Here is a 20,390-nt window from a genome sequence, read left to right as displayed (position 1 = left end):
GTTAACACTTTCGCATAGTTTTCGTAGAAAATATTCACGTTTTCTTTGGTAATAATATAATAATAATAATAAAGAATTTTATTGTCGTTAAGCTATACATAGCAATAGACAACGTCAAAATGCGATACAATATTGATACGTAAGTATAAATAAATAATGATATATAACTAAATTAATGATGAAATGACATTACAAAATAAATTACAATAACAATATACATTTTAAATACAAGCTCAACACGAGATTACAAAATACGTTACACTTCTATTGAACAATTAAAATACTCCTGTAATGAATAAAAGGGCAACTAACCAATTGTATAACTTACTTTTAAATCTATCTATATGTTCATCTTTTAGTGATGCAGGCAACTTGTTATACAGTTTTATTCCAACTGTCTCATAACTGTTCAATGATTTGGACAATCGTTGATATGGGACATTTATGAATTTACTGCTTCTAGTATACGAGTGGATGTCTTGCCTGAGTTGTAAATTTTGGTGATTACTTTTTATATAGATGAGTACTGTGTAAATGTATAGATTGATTATTGTCATAATTTTAAGATTGATAAACAAAGGTCTGCAATGAGCTAATTTGTCTACGTTTGAAATAATTCTGATGGCCTTTTTCTGTATTAAAAGAATGCTATTTACATGATAATTGTTACCCCAAAATAATATACCATACAAAATTATACTTTGAAAAAAAGCAAAGTAAGCCGATCTGACATAGTTATCAGGAACATGATTTTTTAGTTGTTTTAGCAGATATATTACTCTTGAGAGTCTTCCAGAAATATAATTAATATGCTGTTCCCACGATAACTTGTTGTCAATATATATACCTAGGAACTTCACACATGTTGAGTTATTCTCAGCAGGCACTTCTTTTAGACTAAAAGTCATATGTTGAGTTTTATTCTCGTTAAGTAAAAAACCATTAGCCTTAAACCAAATCACAACCTGATCCCAAGTATTTTCAGTTATAGAATTAAGTCTACTAAGATCAGGACTAGTATTTAGGAAGGCCGTATCGTCAGCATATAGTATAGAGTAAGCAGATAAAAAGTAAGGTAGATCATTTATCATTAGTAAAAATAGAAGTGGCCCAAGTACTGAACCTTGGGGCACTCCGTATTTAACTGATGCAATACCAGATTTATTGTTATTTACAAAAACAACTTGTTTACGGTTTTCTAAGTAAGACTTGAATAATCTAAAACTTAAACCCTTGATACCGTAGTACTCTAATTTTTTAAGGAGAATTGTGTGTTCAACACAATCAAAGGCTTTGCTTAAATCACAAAATGTTGCCTGAACAAAATCCTTGTTTTCAAACCCTCTAATAACCCTCTTTACCAACGAATCAATCGCTCCAACAGTAGATCTACCCTTTACAAAACCAAATTGTGAATCACTAATTAGGTTATACTTATCAAGATAATCACATAACTGCATATGTATCACAGTTTCAAGAATTTTTGAGAAGACTGGTACCAGAGAAATTGGTCGATAACTAGATGGACAATTCTCGGGTCCCTTTTTATATACAGGCACAACTCGTGATAATTTTAAAACTTCGGGGAAGATTCCCTGTGTTAGACATTGGTTAATGCAATGTGTAAGCGGCAGAACAATACAATCAATAACTTTTTTAATTAGATTACTCGACAATCCATGAACATCAACACTGTTTGAACACTTAAAGTTATTTACAATGTTGAGAACTACTTGGGGAGATATATTTCTGAATACAAAACTATCGTGTATAGGATTTACAGATTGTTCCATTAGATTGACTGCTGTTACATCAGGTTTGTCAATATTATTGTGTACTTCATCTACAGAATTTACGAAATAATTACTAAAATCTTCTGGATTGGGGTAAAGACAGTCCTGATTACTCTTAACTATAGAATTAATTACATTCCAAGCTTGTTTACACTTATTAACAGACGATTCGATTTTTGCCGAAGTATACTGCTTTCTCGCTTCATTAACAGCTTGCTTATATGTATTCCTAGCTTTCAGATAGACTGACCTAGTTACATCATTTTTCTCTCTCCTATATTTGTTTAAATGTAACATCACCTCACACTTCATTGAGTAAAGTTGAGGGGTATACCACGTGGAATTATTTTCTTTATGTGGCTTTTTAAGTAGGCTCCGATTAACTTTACAAATTCTTTGTGGGATGAAGATGTCAAAGTTATAGAGAAACAAATTCAAGAAGCGTTCAAACAGTGCATTAGGGTCATTGTAGTTCGACAGCAATTGAAACCAATTCATGTTGCAGAGTGAACTCTTAAACTCAGATATTTTACCCTCAGTGATTGGCCTAGAGACAACTATTTTACATTCTGTGGACAAGATATCAACCTCCTTACTTAAAAGTGCGTTATCCAATTTTACCCATACACAATCATGATCAGAAAAAGGAAATATTGATACATCACAATGAATTTGACATAAATTGAAATTTATAAATATGTTATCAAGACAAGCTAGACCTCTTGTTGGCTTCATATTTGTAATACCATAATTAAATTGCCTTAACAAATTTTTTAATTCAGCTACACTGTTCTTTGTTGTTGTTACGTCAAAATCAGAGTTTAGATCACCACCTATGACTATCTTAAAATTTCTAAAACTAGGCCTACTCAATAAGTTTAGCAGTTCCTCGAGCCTATCTAGAAAGACTATTGAATTACCGTTTGGGGATCTGTATAGTGATACGAAAACCAACTTAAGACAATTAATAATGATACCTGTGGCTTCGAAATCGATTTCAGTACATAGAAAGTCAAGGACTAATTTCTTACACTTAAGTGAGAGCTTGTCTCTTACAAAAATAGCTACCCCACCGTGACCACGGTGATTCCTACAGAAACTATTAACAAGTACATAGTCATCTAATTTATTAAACACAATTTCATCCTCTTTGCACCAATGTTCACTTAAACCTAAGACATCTAAATTACTCTCATTCCCAAAGTCATTTAAAACTACATGTTTATTATTGATCCCTTGAACATTTAAATATCCCACTTTAAAATCAATAGCGTGACTTTGTTTTACATTATCCTGTTGTGCTATAACCGCTTGCACATTTTTGGCTAAGTCTGCATCATTAAACTCTTTTGATCTAAAAAAGTAGCATGAGCTAGAGGTATTGCATTACCTGAGGTAGTAGACTGTGAGATTATGAGCTGGACAAATTTATTACACATAAGGTGCTTCCCATTGCTGTTTAAATGTAGCCCATGTCTTGTGAAATGTGACCTATCTAGCGACTGCAAATCAACGTACTTTACATTTGGGAAAAACTTACATACCTTTGCTATTTTACGATTGGTACAATTCAGTAGTATATTTACACATGAACTCTCTACCAGATCATGTCTGTATGGAATTCCCACTACAAACACATTAGTCTTTGTTAACGTACACAGCACCTCGTACAAGTTTCGCACTGCCTCCTGACCCTCATTCCTTGCCACATTATTTCCTCCCGCAATCACAATTAATGTATCTTTCATGGTCATGTTTTTGGAAAGCAATACACAATCTTTCAACACTTCGCTGGTTCCGGCCCCAGGCTTCGTAATGCAGCTCACATCATAACTTGACTGTAGTTTTTCTTGTAGTAGGTTAGCTATATTTCTAGCATGACTATCTCCAAGAATCAAAACGCGTCGTTTGTCATTTAATTGCAATTTACTCGGAGTTACTTCTTTTTTTACCTCGGAGTTTTGTTTCACTTCTTGGGCGACGTTCTTTTGTTTCTTTTCACTTTTCTTCCCTATGTGTAAACGATTATGCTTTTGAGATGAAAATTTCCCTTGCACATTGACCGTTGTTTTTCTTGAGTGTGCAAGGGTACAGTTCTTCCCTGCACTTGAATTTTCTACTACTTCACTGTATAGAACATCAAACTTATTGTTCACTGGTACAGAATATAACGTTGTAGATAGATCTCCTTCATTCAGCGTATTACCTTTTTCAAATACTATGTTTTCTGCTCCCTTTTGTTATATCGTACCTGTGTCTTACTGGTAAAACTGTTTGCACGGAACAAGCTGGTGTTTTCAGGTTTCCTTAACGAAAGGTTCTTGTGTCTTTTTATATAGCCCTTCAACCATTCAATTCCACCCAATTTGCATTCATGCCACTTGTCAGGGCAGCTCCCCAGTCGCACTGCGTATTCGTACGCGAGTTTACGAACTTGCATATAAGTCAGTCCGTAACACATTTTTGAACATCGAAGAATATAACTTTCTAACATATCCTCTTCATCCTTTGTGAACACTTGATTAACTGTATATTTTGAACTATACTTCTCTCTGTCTTCACGTCCAGGCTTCTTTATATTTTTAACACGATAAAACAAGGTAGTGTGTTTTACACCAAAAGTTGTAGCTGCAACACGAATGGGCATTTTGTTATTTATAACAGCATCAATAGCCATTCTCATCGATTCTTCGTCTACGTCATCCTTACGCTTCCTTTTATAGGTGCGAACCATTTTATCCTGAAATAAAATAATCATCCTATTTTTTGGTGAATATTTTCTTTTTATAACACGGACGAACAGGGGTTATGGCAAGGATGTAGATAACTTGTCCACCATATTTGTAACATTAAGAATAGACAAGCAGTTTTTTAAGTAGAAAGGTTAAAGTGCTACCAAATATTATTCTTCACATCAGAAGTAAATTTATTTCAATATTTCTAAATCGCATTAACTTCAATGATTCTAACATGAAGTGAGTAATGGTGCACGAGTTATCTACAGCCTTCTCGATATATCTTGTTTTGAATACTACGTGCACAAAATACATGTGGGGCACATTTGAACACTGTTCAAATGTGCCCCTAATTTTTGTTCAAAACTACCCCAACCGCCATGGAAAAGCAAAATTTGGTAATACGCAGACAGCACAAACTACTGTGAAAGACAATGGGCAACATTAGATAAGTAAATTAATGTACTTACTTCTGCAATAAATGGCAGATAATATCAAAACACAGGCTTCTGGCAAAAATCTTACAAAACTTCAGTGAAATTCCAACTTTACACCCCACAAATATAACAAAGTACTGCTGTTCATCAACAGTTATACTAAAATGGCAGACAACAGTTGACAGTCACGTAACGCAGTGTTGCTAAGCTAAATATTTTGAAATCACCAGATATGCTATTATTTCTGGCCTGTTATCTTAAATGTTCTAAGGTACCCCCCTCTCCCCTACTACTTCAACAAATTCTTACAAAACTTACGGACTGGTGTACGACTTGGAATTTAAAGCTAAACCCTCAAAAATGTTGTATTCAGTATTTCTTTGGAGAAAAATAAAATTTATCACAAATATTGTATTAATAACAGTCCTATGAAAGAGTCGCTACTCATAAGTATCTCAGAGTGTTCTTCGATGAGAAACTTACATTTGCTGATCACATCACCTTTACTGTTAAGAGTGGTATGGAAAAACTGGGTACCTTTACAGTTTTACTGAAATTCGAGATCTCAAATCACTCAGCATTTTCTTCTAAGCTTTTGTATCTCCTAAAATCGAATATTGCTCACCGATATGGAATATGGCATGTGCCTCAAACTTAACGCGTTTTTCCTTAGCTTTTTTCTTAAACAAACTCAATATTCAGACTCCACTTACTCGACGTATGGTGGCGGACTTATGTTTCTTCATAAAATAATCAATGGGGAAATTAACTACGAATTGTTGGTCTTCGTTCTCAATTTTCGCGTACCTTCTCGCCTTGCTCGCAGTAATATATTACATATGTAACTCCCAGATTATCGATTATACAACGTTCCTTATATTTCAGGCTGGCATCATTATATAATATTTTATTGTCAGATATTGGTATTTTTGACTCTGAAAATCGTTTTAAAAACAAGTTAAAGTCTCTGTAAATATGGTACATATTCTATATATATATATATGAGGATTCTTTATTTTTAAAATCTTTTTTTATTTCTTATATACGTTGTTACATTGTTTCAGTGTAAAATGAACATTGATCTGTATCTGAAACATTGGTAAATAAATAAATTAATAAATAAGTTGCATTCATGGGTAGAGTTTGACCTTACGAAGGCCTCTTACAAGTATAAGTACACGATTGGACATCTGCCATAGAGACGATCGTGCAACACTCAAAGCAACTTATGCTAGGTAGCAACTGAAAGCAAGAAAGCTCTAACGAAGTCAGGACATGAGCGCAGCAAGGTCCACGTAGTAATGCGGGGGTGCGTGAACAACGGAGGCTATTTGGAAAACAAGGGTAATGAAAAACTTGATGGAATAATATTATATAGGTTGGAGCATTTGTCATGTTTTTGCAACTCTAGTTGTAAACATAAAATGCACTCTTTCTAAAACCCCAAAATACTCAATCGGTGGAAATTAATATATTACACAGTCATATTTGATATTCAATCATTAACCGTAATATAGCCCCTGTAATAGTTTCACACACTGGTGTCCTACATTGTCAATAATTCCTGCAAAGGTGGAACCTAATGCCTAACACTTACCCATTTTAACCGTATAATTACCATTTTTATAACACTATTCCTAATCAGTACCGAATTTCGTGCTGTTTCCTTCTATCTGGGCATATTTATATTCTTGAAAGACGAAATTCTCGTAGAGGAAATACATTTTTCTGCCTTAGAAGCGACGTGTTTCTCAAGCGAGAAATTGCATTAATGGTTTCAGACTAATAAGAAAGCTGAATATAAATACAGCATGTGGATATACGTCATAAAAACAGTAGTTCATAGAACGCGAACCAATTGAAAAGCAAACGAACTTGTGCTAAGAAGTCGTTGAAAAGGACGAATGCTATCTAACAAAATCAGAACAGGAGCGCAGCTGGGGCCACGCGCGAGTGCCTTCGTAGCGTATAGACGCGTCAGCGATGGTGGATATGCGCATAAACGAAAGTGTTGGAAAAATACTTTGTTTTGTCTAAAAGTATACTCTTTTTATGTGACACAGCTTTGCGACAGTCATATGATAACTTTGTACACTGCCTTCAAGTAAACTTTAGTTCGTCATGTCTTACGGAATATTATATGATAAAGAACACACTTTGGATTTCGTATTTACCACATTTTTCATGTGAGCGATAATATCTTGATATATTTTAAATTGGTATACAAGGCTATTGTATCAACGTATTTCTTCCGTAGATTTTTACAAATTTATGCCATCTTATAGTGGGATAGCATCAATAATTTATATTAAATACTTATGTATGAGATTTGTTTTGGCAGATTAGTTTTGGCATTACTGACAGCATAATATACTAAACTGGGTAACATGCAAAATAGGCCTAGGGGCAACGAGCTAAGGTGGCTTTGTTGGTTAACTGCGTTCAGGAGATTATTGGTTCGATGTCCGCAGCCAGTCCTCATATTTGAACGTTTTCTTCTGTAAGACTAAATACACAGGATATACAGCATATATGAATTGTGGACATCATGTTAACCTGTTAAAAGCTTATACACATATCAACAATCTTCGCCACTTAAGGATTACAAATATGTCACGTAGATGACTTGTATTCACCGTAACATTTCACCCTTTCTCGTGTTTTTTTCACGTCATGTGACACAATACATTCCTTGTTAAATCTCATGCAATAACCTATCAGAGACGTCAATTAAAGATCATGAACGGACCATGAATTTGAAAGGGATCATCATAGTATTTGCATTGTAATATTACGATCTAATATTTTACTCAATATTCCATTATAGTAGCAATATTTAATATTTGAGTCACCATGCTAATATAGTGGCAATAAGTAGTTGTTCCTGCTTTTGTTTTCAGAATGAGATATTACTGATATGCATACAAACATGAATTGGATCTAATTTTAAACGCCTGAGAAGAATTTGCCCATGAAATTTATTTAATTTCATTTTTAAATTTTTGTTTAAGATTGAAGTCAGTAAATATCACTCTTTGTTTATTCTTTTTTACTTTCAGGCAGATCAAATTTCAGCATTAACAAAAATGGATGGAACTGGCCATGATAAGAAATTGGAAGTCCAGCCTTTGGTAGTTCTTGAGAGACTAGCTGGTATTCTTACTTGTGATACAGGGTCAGAAACCAACGAAGATTTTGCGTTTCGGTGTAAAATCAACAATCCTTCCAGTTCTTATACATTTCAACCGAAAATAAAGCAACAAACCTATGTATGGAGTTTGAATAGTCAAATAGAAATTAAGGAGGCTTTTGTGCCTTGTGAAAAGTTACTGTCAATTTATGAGTATGATCCATTTGATGTCAACCACAAGTAGAACATATCAGGTAATAAGAAAGTGCCAAGTAAATGTTATAACGAATGTATTAGAAACGAGCGGGAAGTCGTTTGTGAAGTCAATAGTGGTTTTGAAAATTGCTCAAGACCAGATGATGAAATCGCGATGGATTCTAAGGAAAATGATAAAAATTCTATGGTGTATCCCAGGATGAAAGAAGATGCACTTAATGATAGTAAGATAAACCATACGAAAATTGTGCACTTTAAATCGGAAAGGAATTTGAGTCCGAATAAATTTAACTTATGTGTTGAGAGAAATGAGTCAGTATTAGGTAATTCAAGAAGTAATTCTTATACTACAGTGGTGGCAAAACGGAAAGCGGAAGGCTTTTCGAACACAGGTGAAACTGTTAACTATTCTGAGGAAGTAGCTTGTGATTTACGTAGAAGGTAGGTTGAATTTCATTTCAATAATTTATTTTTCTTTCAGCTATATTTAGCTGTTCAGGTTTACTTTGGGTATTTATTCGTGATTGGGATGCATTTATCACTTGTCCTTTTAAGGAAATAAATTTCCATCTTCAAAATCCAAAATTGTACTCTTCCAAAAAACATTAAAATAACATTGCGCTGTATTTTAATGAACCTGGAAATTGCACATTATGTGTGGATATCTTCTGTGTTAGAGGCCAAGAGGGAAGACGCTATATTGAAAGCAATGTTAGAATAGAGGTTGATGACAGTAGAGCTGGGCGAGTTGATTATTGATATATTTAGCTCCTATTTTAGCTACTGCAGGAAACTTTCTCGTGTTTTGAAAAGCACTGTTGAAAATAAAGCTAAAAATGTAATGGGTTGCTAGGAAGTTCGTTATTCATATGTACGATTAAAAGTTAACTTTAATTGCTTCCAAAGTCTTGCGTATTAAGCAGTTCTCTCCTTTGTTTCCCCAGTGCTTTTAAGCCTTGTTCAAATTATAATAAAGACTTTTATTTCTTCAAGAGAAGTCTCATTTTAGAAAATCGATTTTCTCAATCAGCATAGTGTAATGTGTAAATGTTGTTTATAAATAATTATGAAATATGCTGCTCAACAATTTACATTTTCCCTTAGGAATACAGAAGAGAAAGAGAAATACGATAGTAGTTTGAATTTTACACTTAATGGAGTAAAGTAGTGACATATGTTTCTTGCAAGTTAAACTACGATTTTAATGTACTTTGTATATTGCAGAAGATGAGAGAATAGCCATTTGAGAATTTGCCTAGTTTTATTCGGTTCTCACCAAATGTTCTAGAGAACGCCGGTCAGGATTTTCTGCTAAAGTGATTTCTTGAAAGACAGAATGCAGTGGGGTACAGACTTGAAGGGTACAGAGCACCAGGAAACCACAGCTTGATGTTTGCGAACTACTGACTTAAGCAACAATTACAAATAAAAGTATTCTGCTGTGCTGCTTTCATAACTATGCATAAAGTAAAGATAAATCTTAGGGAAAAAAAGGCATTGTCATTTAAGAATTTGTACAGTTGACCTGTGATGTCTTAGTGGATTCAATGGCGAAGGATTTAGCCGTTGACCAATGTTTTGAAGACATTTCGCATTGTTTCACGGTATTTTGTGTAAATTCTGCATCGTTGTTTTAAATGTTAAGATTCTTTCCTTCCGAGATGAAAGTAGGGGTGACCAGTTAGCAACTTCTTAAACAGTGGCTTCTTTTAAGGAAACTGCAGTAAGAAAAAAATCATATATATATATATATATATATATATATATATATATATATATATATATATATATATATATTTATAATACACTGAGCAAGGCTATATGATAAAATGTAACAAAACACACAATCACGTAACAGTTTCGACACAATAACTGTCTTTATCAGACTTCCACTCAGTCTTGAGGGAAAAGGAGTGGAAGTCTGAAGAAGAAAAATATTGTGTCGAAACTGTTACGTGATTGTGTGTTTTGTCACATTTTATCACATAGCCTTGCTCAGTGTATTTTTGTGTTTTAGTACAAAATAGAAACAAGGCCCGATAGTATATATATATATATATATGGTTTCATGAAATAATATTACATCGCAGTTTACTACACGAATTCATATAAATGTGATGCTAACGAAAAATAGGGTAGCAAAATGTGATGTATCATTGATGATAATTTCTTACTGAAGTGAGTTATTTTGCGAACAACTTCGCATTACGTAACAAAATAGGAGCTGAGTAGTTCAAAAAGCGAATTTCTACCTTGTGGTTGAAATGTTTCGTTACTTCTTACTATAGATGCGGTATTGCTGGTGTGCAACTTTTAAGAATCTTGGAAAAAAATCACAAGTTTTGTTCTGAATTAAAGTGCACAATAGTCCTATGAGTCGGTTTATTTATGTGCGAGAAAAATATAAAGGTAAAGGTTAACAAAATTCATTGTTTAGTTTACAGAGGTAATCTACACGTAAATCTCATTGTAGTACTTGTAATATTTTCTTTAGTACTTCTCGAAAGAAATGTATAAATTTTGCAAAATTGGGATGTGCTAAAGTGTTTTATATGAGAAACATAAAAGCGTACTTTGTTACCTGTATACGGGTAATTTTTGCGAAAAGTCCCCGATTTACCACAAACTGGTTGCACTACTATTTTCGAAAATTCTAATAATTTACGTGGGTGATTCAGAAAGTGATGCTACCAATACTTGACCAATAGTACTGCAAACATTCTGAACTGTTTATCATGCACAGATGATTAAGCTATAGAATGTCATTTGTTGCACCTTCCTATCTTCTCATTCCAGAGTAATGGAGTAATCCATGGCATCCAGTGGTAACGCAATGAAAGAGCAGGCTGTCGTTGAATTTCTGACTGCGATTTACGGGGATGCGTGTATTGACGTCAGCACTGTTTGGAGGTGGGCAAGGACTATGAAAGACCAAACTTCAGCTGCATGAAATCTCTATCATTAGCGGCGAAGTGGATGGCTCGCAACGGCCTCTGATGAGGATCACAAGCTGCGCAACTCAGAAAAGCCCTTCTCCCGTTTCCTCCCACTTCTTTCACTCCACCATTTCATTCATTTCTCATCTTCACCGTCTCCTTTAGCCTAACCGGCATAACCGAGGGACGTAAAACTTAATGATTTCATTTCATTTTCAGGAAGCCCTTCAGCACCTGAGGTTAACGGACATTTTGTCTTATTCTGCTTATAGTCCGAATCTTACGCCCTGCAACTTTTAGTAGGGGCACATTTGTAAGTTCGTATGCAAGTTGATGACACAAACATGCCGTTTGCGACCTTCGATTATTCTTAGGTTCCTGATGAACAATTACCGTGGTGTCACGCTTTCCAGCCCTTAACATGTGGTGACGTCATCAATATGGCCGCCACTTCAAACTACTTAAATGAAAAGTTATGTTCAGTGATTTTTTTTCATATAAGCGATAATTAAAAATGTACGAGGGACATTATATACTTTCCGAAATCAAAATTTGTGTTTTGGCAAATTACAAATAAACTACCAGGTTTACGGAAACATGCTACCGGAAATAAATTTTAGTGTAATTTAAGATCTTTAATTTGCTGTAAAGGAAATCAAAATCGGCTTATTAGTTCTCGAGGTATGAACATAAGAATAACTCAATTAGTAGGGGCGGTTTTAAGTTTGCATGCAAGTTGATGATAAAAACATGCTGTTTGCGAAATTCGATTACTCTCATGTTCCTAACGAATAATTAACACGATATCACTGTTTTCCTCCCTTTGAACGCCTGTTGTGACGTCATCAATATGGCCCCCACTTCAAACTACTTAACACATATTATCTTGAGAACAACTTAACCAATTTTTATTTTGTTTGCGTCAAATGGAAGTTTTAGTTTAAAGCTAAAAATTATGTCCAGTAACATTTTTTCATGCAAGTGATAATTAAAAATATACGAGGGAAATTTGTGCGCCAGATTCAATTTTAAAGTTAGCACGTTGCTCATAAACTAGAAATAAGTGCAATCTTCCGTACAAATGTTCAGCAAATAAACTTCCCTGTACTGAAATATGTGAGTGCAATGCAAATGAGTTATTGTGTTATATTAAATTAAGAGTGATTCCTCATATCTAGATGACGGTGTTAGCGGGGATAAGTTTGATCAATAAATAGTGGTACCTTAAGTTGGCCATGTGCAATGTATGTAGTGGTTTAACTTGTGAGTGGTAGTATTTCTTCGAAAATAGAAAGGTACCCCGTTAGCAGGGGTGAAGAATGGAAGTAATTTCTGTATTATATTTTCTTTATGTGCAAGATACATGAAAAAAGTGTAACTGAAAGCGCCAGTAACTGTTCTTGTCACTCAAATGATTGTTTGTATAGAGGGTTGAAACGAAAATAAATATATTTACAGTTCATTTGCTTTTGATTCATGTGCTGTTATGAAACATATATTTTAAGTAAATTTTATCAAAATTCAGCAATTCGTAACTTTCACAGTATCTTGAATGGACAGAGTATGTATATCACATTTGGTGGTGTATTGGAAAGGTTCGGCCTTACCACCGTCGGCTGCGGCATTTAACATTTCAATTGCACATTTCGGTTACGGTCGGTGATCAATTTGAGGTGGTTGCCCTTCGGGGGTCGGTTTGTGAGACAATTGTCATGGGACAGTAGCCGGAACTTAAGATCTGGATTGCGTTGTGCAAGAGCGAATTTGCGCAAGCGGTCGGCCTCATCAACGGCTTTATAGGAGTACCTACTGTAGGTAACCAAATTAGTTGCGATATTATGGTATTAGCACCTACGTATATCTTCATTTTGGTTATCCTAATGATGTGAACATCTTCAACATAGAGTCTTCTTCATGACCTGTGCAACTGGGTAGTGACGAACATTTACGAAGTTTTTTTTTTTACTTATTTTTATGTCTATACCGATTTTAATTTTCTTTATATTAAATTAAAGGTCTTAAATTACACTAAAATATATGTTCGGTAACTTGATTCCGTAAACCTGACAGTTTCTTTGTAATTTGCCAAAATCACAAATTTTGATTTCGGAAAATATATAGAAAGTCCCTCGTACATTTTTAACTATCGCTTGCATGAAAAAATGTTACTGGACATAATTTTTAGTTTTAAACTGAAACTTTCATTTGACGCAAACAAAATAAAAATTGGTTTAGTGTTTCTTAAGATAATACGTGTTAACTAGCTTGAAGTGGCGACCATATTGATGATGTCACCACAGGTTCTAAGGGGAGGGGAAGAGTTATGTCATGTTAAATATTGATTAGGAACACGAGAATAATCGAATTTCTCAAACGGCATGTTTTTATCATCAACTTGCATGCAAACTTAAAACTGCGCCTCTACTAATTGACTTATTCCATACCTCGAGAACTAATAAGACGAATTTGATTTTCTTTACAGTAAATTAAAGGTCCGTAAACCTGCTAGTTCATTTGAAATTTGGCAGAAAAGAATTTTAATTTCGGAAAATATACAAAGTCCCTCGTACATTTTTAATTATCGCTTATATGAAAAATGTCACTGAACATAAGTTTTAGCTTGAAATTAAACTTTACATTTGACGTAAACAGAATAAAAATCGTTCTCAACATAATACTTGTTAAGTAGTTTGAAGTGGCGGCCATATTGATGACGTCACCACACACGTTCTAAGGTCTGGAGAGAGTCCTACAATGGTAATTATTAATCAGGAACGTAAGAATAATCGAATGTCGCAAACGCATGTTTGTATTATCAAATTGCACACGAAAGCGATTTTCCTTACAACTTTCCCCCTTACTATATTGTCTGGCCCCCAACTTAAGGATCACCTTAAGGGCCAACGCCACAGCTGTGACGTGAAATTGGAAGCAGCAGTTTGGCAAAGATATCGCCGGCAGCCACCAAGATTCTTTGCTGACGGCATGTAAAAACTTTGTTACGCGTTGGCGCAAGTGTGTTGCCCGTAATGGGGACTATTTTGAAAAATAATGCCACCGTTTGTAGCTGGCATTGCAAACTTTGCACTGATACCTATATCGGTGTTATCTGTCTAACACAAATAAAGGTTTCACCTTGGAGGCATTACTTTGTGTATAACCCTAGTACATATATATTGTTACATATTTCTTTTGACACTATGATTAGAAATTTGAGATTCCATTGCGTATACCAACGGTGAACATGTTTCCTACATAGGATGTACAAATTCGTCGGTAAATTAAAATTATGTGAATCAATTTCAGAATTGAAAGTTGGTACAGATATGAGACAGTTGAAAAGGCCTCACTACAAAGCTGTAAAGCTGGTACTACAATGCTGAGATCTTTTCACCATGTCAGTTTGAAATGCCGCAAATTCAGCATTGAATTTAAGTCAAATTAGCATTTTTTAATCGTAAGAAATGTGGAAGGAGTGAAGCCTGAATTTCCAATATGAACTTTGTCACCACGTAATGTACATTTACGAAATATGGGATCGTAAAAGTGAATGTTGAAGATATGGCCTTATACATTAAGTAACTAACTAACTCTATGGCCTATGGAACCCGGAGGTTCAATGCCGCGTTCACAGAAGCTCTCCACTGCCTTCTATCCTTAGCCAATTGGATCCAGTTTCTACTTTGTATTCCTATCTCTGCGAGATCCATCTTAATATTGTCCTCCCATCTGCGCCTAGGTCTTCCTAATGGTCGTTTTCCGATTGGTCTTCCAGTCAAGACTGAAAGCGTTTCTACTTTCTTCCATTCTAGCTACATGACCTGCCCACCTAAGCCTCCTAGACTTGACGACCCTAACAAGGCCTTATACATTATTTTACTTATATTTGAACGTAAATATGTTTGATGGGGTTTACGAAAATTCTTATACGTACTGCAAATGACCTTTGATTCATTCTGTAATGTTATAAAATTGAAGTTTCTGAGTTTGAAGGTATTCAAGCTGTAACTTGGGAAATTTATGTATAAAATGTCAGGGTACAGTACAAGGACATACTTCGTCCAGTATATAACATAATTAAAGGTAGAACTAGATATGACTGAAATAGTAAAATACAATGCTTCGAAAATATGTTTCGACAAGCACGTATGGTGCTCATTATAAGTGCTTTAGTAACAGAAATTTCGTGACACAATTTTGTGTAATGTGATAGTTTCTCTCTTTGGGTACTGACAGTTCGAGAAATGAGACTTTTAATCGCAAATGTGACAACTGTAATGCATCAATTGACTTCGCCGATAATGTTCAAGGTCTCGCTAGTTTGGTGGTACCACCTGGGCCAGAGCTGCCGAAGTGTATGTTGTATTGGAGCGACGCCTTCGAGGATTTGATTAGGAGCAATGCATTGCTGTGTCGAAAGTTAAAAAGTTAGCTGTACTTATATAGATATACCGTTATTTTTTCAGTCTTTTGTTGAACACGTTTCCTCAACCTTTAAATGTATATCAATATGTGAAGTAGAAACGATAGAAGAACACTTCGCGTTATCTGAGCGAAGAACACTTCGCGTTATACAGTGTTGCGGTTTAAGGGATAACAATTCCTGTATAAGACTTTCATTAAATTCAATGAAACTCAAATCCATGGTTGTTATGGTGGATCTTTCTGTACTTGTCCACTGTAAACAATGATATTTTCATACGTTTCGGCAGTAGGCATATTAATAATTACTACGGCTAGAACATATGTATTCATCATAGACGGTATTGATATCACATATCGGTTTTACCAAGTCTTGGAGTAGATTTCTGTGTATGTGGATACATATGGACCCAACATGGTCACAGCATTTGTTTCCCCAAGCACAGAATGTGGAGAAACTTAGTTGTACCGGTGGGAACATGCTTTTAATATGAATCTTCATTTCTTTCAAGTTACGTCAAGTAAGTATCTTTCCTACTTTTCTTCACTCCATTGACTTCCAGTGAAATAACAGCCTTCCAGCAAAATTGTTCTGTTCTCATAAAGTAAGTAGAAGTCTTGAACGTCCGTAATTAATTGTTTTTCTTGTTTTTTCTCAAGATCAGGAAGAACACAATGATTCTTGATTAGTTCTTTCTGATTCGCACAAGATATTCCAACTCTTCGTATACTTTAAAATGTGCATTATGTTAATGATTTTCTTTTGTTCTTAATTTGTAGCACTCGTATGTATTTCTTTATTTATAATAGTCCTCTATATAGTTAAACTCCATTTACAGAGGAATATAGGATAGTCATATAGTTATATACGAAACACACACCTACCCCCCCATATATATATATATATATATATATATATATATATATATATATATATATATATATAAAGAATAAAGATTTTACATGTAAAGATAGCAAAAAATAATAGGTTAAATAATAATAAAAGCAAACTATTAGCTGAACAAATGTTTAAAAAAATGAAAAATAAGTCTCTAGTATAGGTTCAAACTGATAGAGATAACATTTCTTACTTATTGAATTATATTATTCCATACATACTGTCTCTTAAAATATTATTTTTTAGAATACACAAATATATAGATAACAGAAATCAAGATCCTAAAATGATGAAACCAACTGATTGAAATTTTTACAGGTTCTAACTATGAAGGATTCCTGGTGGATTGTAATATGAGATCTCAGATTTTTAATAAGAAAAATGTATTCTTTGCACGCAGGACTTACATAATTCTGGTTTCAATTTATGTTCATGCTTTTTGAAAAAAGACAACTCCAAGTTTGTATGCAATATGTTCGTCATTTTATATTTTTTGAGTAAAATACATCCGTTTGTTTTACTGTACTGTTTCCTTTTTTAGTTGTGATACAGTTAGATATTTAATATAGAGTATATCTTTACTTTAGACTATATTCTGCAGATAAATACTTGTCATTTGATGGTTCCTTATAATCTTCATTTGCACAAACAAATAATGGTTCGTAGCATGTTGGACACTCAGATTTGATGAGAAGTTGCACCGGTTAATATTATTTCGTTATCAGATTATCAAATGTTATTTCTACATAACCTAAAGCACGGTCGGAGGTTTCCAAAATCGATATTGAAGCGATGTAGTTCTCATTAGAATGTGCTGATATGAGGTGTTTGTTTCAGCTACAAATTGAGCTTTGCATTCAGTTTTGCCTCATTCTAGTTCCTTTTGATAATATTGTTGAAGGTTTGACGACTTCTTATACATAGGCTTAATTTCATTCCATTAGTTTTTCTCTTGATGGCCGTATGCATTTGAATTTTATATGGTACTGTGACGTTTAACACTTGATGTATGGCACTTTTTCCAACTAATATCTGGTCACAATTTGCCCGGTTTGGAAATTTAAATCACCCATTCTGCGTAACTAATACTGGATGCATTAAGAAACGATGCAACACGCGCTCGTATATTATATTACACTGTTACTCTATACGGCACTGAACTAATTTGCACTAACACGATAGTTCAGTGCATATGCTTTTTAATAATCTAACTCACTGAGATCAGGTACAGCAATGTATGGATGCTTCCATTGTTTTGATAATTCTGTCGTTTAATATATATATTATTGATAATAATAGATGTAACACACTTAATTACACTGCATATCGTGTTTTCTGTGTAAACTTATAATTCAACATTGATATTCTCTTGAATTTAACTCATTATTGGTATGGTACTTGGTGCTGCTAAAAGATATTTGTTACATATTTACTAATAAGGACTTTTAACGTTCGAAAGTCGTATAATTAAATTGAATGTTTTATATTTCCAGGTCGAGTCATCAGAAGCCACTAGAAATTGAAAATTGTACACTTCAACATTTCGTTGGAAATAGTGTTCAGAACCGTTGGAAGCTGTCCTTACTTCCTTCGGAGAAATCTCGTGTCAAGAAGAAGTGCGGGAAGAGTTCTGAAAAGGTTGTTGATACTAGCAATATTGTAGATATTCGCATTGATATTACTAGGTGTACACTCTGTGGCAAAGGCTTCTCGAATTTGACTTGTCTTCATAAGCATATGAAATTACATGATATTCATTCATGTAGTGAATGTAGAAAATGTTTTCGCACTGCCAATGAATTAAAGAATCACATTTTCCTTCATTCACAGTCGAGTCCTTTTACATGTCTTAGTTACGGAAAAATTTTTAAGACAAAAGTTGGTCTCGGAGTACACAGCAGATTACACATAGATAATAAATCATTTTCCTGTGATGAATGTGGACTAGGATTTACTCAGAAATGCTCGCTAAGGAGGCATTTGCTTACTCACACAGGTATTAAAAAATTTAAATGTAAAGAATGCGAAAAATGTTTTGCCGTGAAATTAAGTTTAGAAAGACATGCGGATTCACTCAGGTATAAAACCATATGGTTGCAGTGAATGTAACCAATATTTTTCTGACTATAGTGCCTTTTCAAGACACAAAATAATCCATAGCAAGTTGAAGTCATACAAATGTTCTAATTGCCCACAATCCTTTGCAGACAATGCTGCTTTGTGCAGGCATAAAAAACTTCATATGAACGAAAAACCGTATAAATGTTCTGAGTGTAGCAAAAAGTTTGCTTTAAAATCGTATCTTTTATTGCATTTTAAAATTCATTTTTCACCTTATTTATATAGATGTGATATATGTGGCAAAAAATGGACGAGTAAAGCAAATCTTGACCATCATATAAAACGACACTTAGGCTATAGTAATACTTGTCTGATATGCCAGAAAAATGTCGTGTGTCTCAAGACACATATGGAAGTACACAATCAAAATCGTAATCATTTTATTTGCGAATATTGTGGTGCATCAAGAGCACAAAAAGTAGTATCAGTTATCATATCACTCGAGTGCATTTAAAATGTAATATGCAAATGTATAGAAAAAGTAATTAGCGCGGAATTGCACCTTTTTATGTCTTGTGAACTTCTTTTTATGAGATAGAAACAATTATAGTTGCAAAGAGATGCTAATTGTACGAGAGGAAATCAGTTGATTTAGTGAATGTTAATTCGTCTATAAGCAACTTGGTTGTCATTGTACTATAATTCCTGAATTGTCGATAGGAACCTGTGGGTTCAAATTTACAGCTCCGTCGTCATGAAACCATTGTTGATGCTTTTAGAGCACTTTGAAATTTTGACACATTTCTTTTTTTTTCCCTAGAAAATACAAACTACTTAAAGTTCGTGATTGGACTGCAAATATTTTTCATGTATATAAGGATTGAGAAGCAAAGTGATTAATGTAATCTAATACGAAAGTGTAATTGAAACTAATTTATATTTGCGTTCTTTAAGTTATATTTATATTTAGTTAATGAGCAACATGGCGATCCTGTTTTAGGTGTTTCTTCTTGACTACAAAGTCCCTTTAGAGTTGTTAATAAAAGCGACATACAAAATCCATAATGCTACAGAGAGAAAAAACTGTATAGACTTCCGTGTGGAGGTTAAACGCAGAGTATCGCAAGTAAGTTCCACTTGAACGTTTACAACGCAATCGAAAAATTTCTTTAATTACTGGAAACGTGAATATTTTATCTTGCTGGAAACTGTGGTCATAGAAGTCTTTATTCAAGGGTGGATAATGCAGATGTTGAGCTTATTCAGAAGTCAGTCTATTTGAAAGGACTACATGAATAATAGACTATGAATTTCTATTGATGTAACTCTAGAAAAGTAATTATTTTTAATAAATTGCATCCATATTTCACCATGGTTTTGCACATTGCATGCCGCATTCCTTTGCCTGATTGTGTTTTCGCGTAAACAGACTTTTCCTTCAATGAACACTACAGCCCTTTTAGTTTCCATTCATTCTCCTGTCTAATTAGCAAATTATATTCGGAGATATACCGGTATCATACCTAGCGTATCATACTGCATTTTGAGGTATACAGTGAATAAAAAGTTATTGAAGAGTGATTTAGGCAATACAACAAATGATTTCGTGTATGATTTTGGAAAGTCGCTTAATTAAATTTGTTTACTAAATACAAAAATTTTGGATAGTAGAGTGAATACAAGTATTTAGATAATACATTTCCAAAAAGCTCTTTGCACGACTTTGCCTGGAAAATAAAATAAAATACTCGAAAAATCTTTG

General features: G+C 34.1%; 1 protein-coding gene across 1 annotated transcript in view; it reads left to right on the top strand.

Annotated features, from left to right (window-relative positions):
• Nucleotides 1-20,077, top strand: part of LOC145670611 (uncharacterized) — a 28,373-nt gene extending 8,296 nt beyond the window's left edge. The window contains exons 2-3 of the mRNA XM_081739403.1: nucleotides 8,025-8,752; nucleotides 18,061-20,077. Coding sequence (XP_081595529.1) covers nucleotides 8,466-8,752; nucleotides 18,061-18,670 — 897 coding nt within the window. The 5' untranslated portion in view covers nucleotides 8,025-8,465 and the 3' untranslated portion in view covers nucleotides 18,671-20,077. The remainder of the gene's footprint in view (nucleotides 1-8,024; nucleotides 8,753-18,060) is intronic.
• Nucleotides 20,078-20,390: the final 313 nt, after the last annotated feature.

This window comes from Thermobia domestica, chromosome 14 (assembly GCF_964235325.1).
Source record: "Thermobia domestica chromosome 14, izTheDome1.hap1.1, whole genome shotgun sequence".
Taxonomy (NCBI): Eukaryota; Metazoa; Arthropoda; class Insecta; order Zygentoma; family Lepismatidae; genus Thermobia; species Thermobia domestica.
This window is presented reverse-complemented; position numbering and strand designations above follow the sequence as displayed.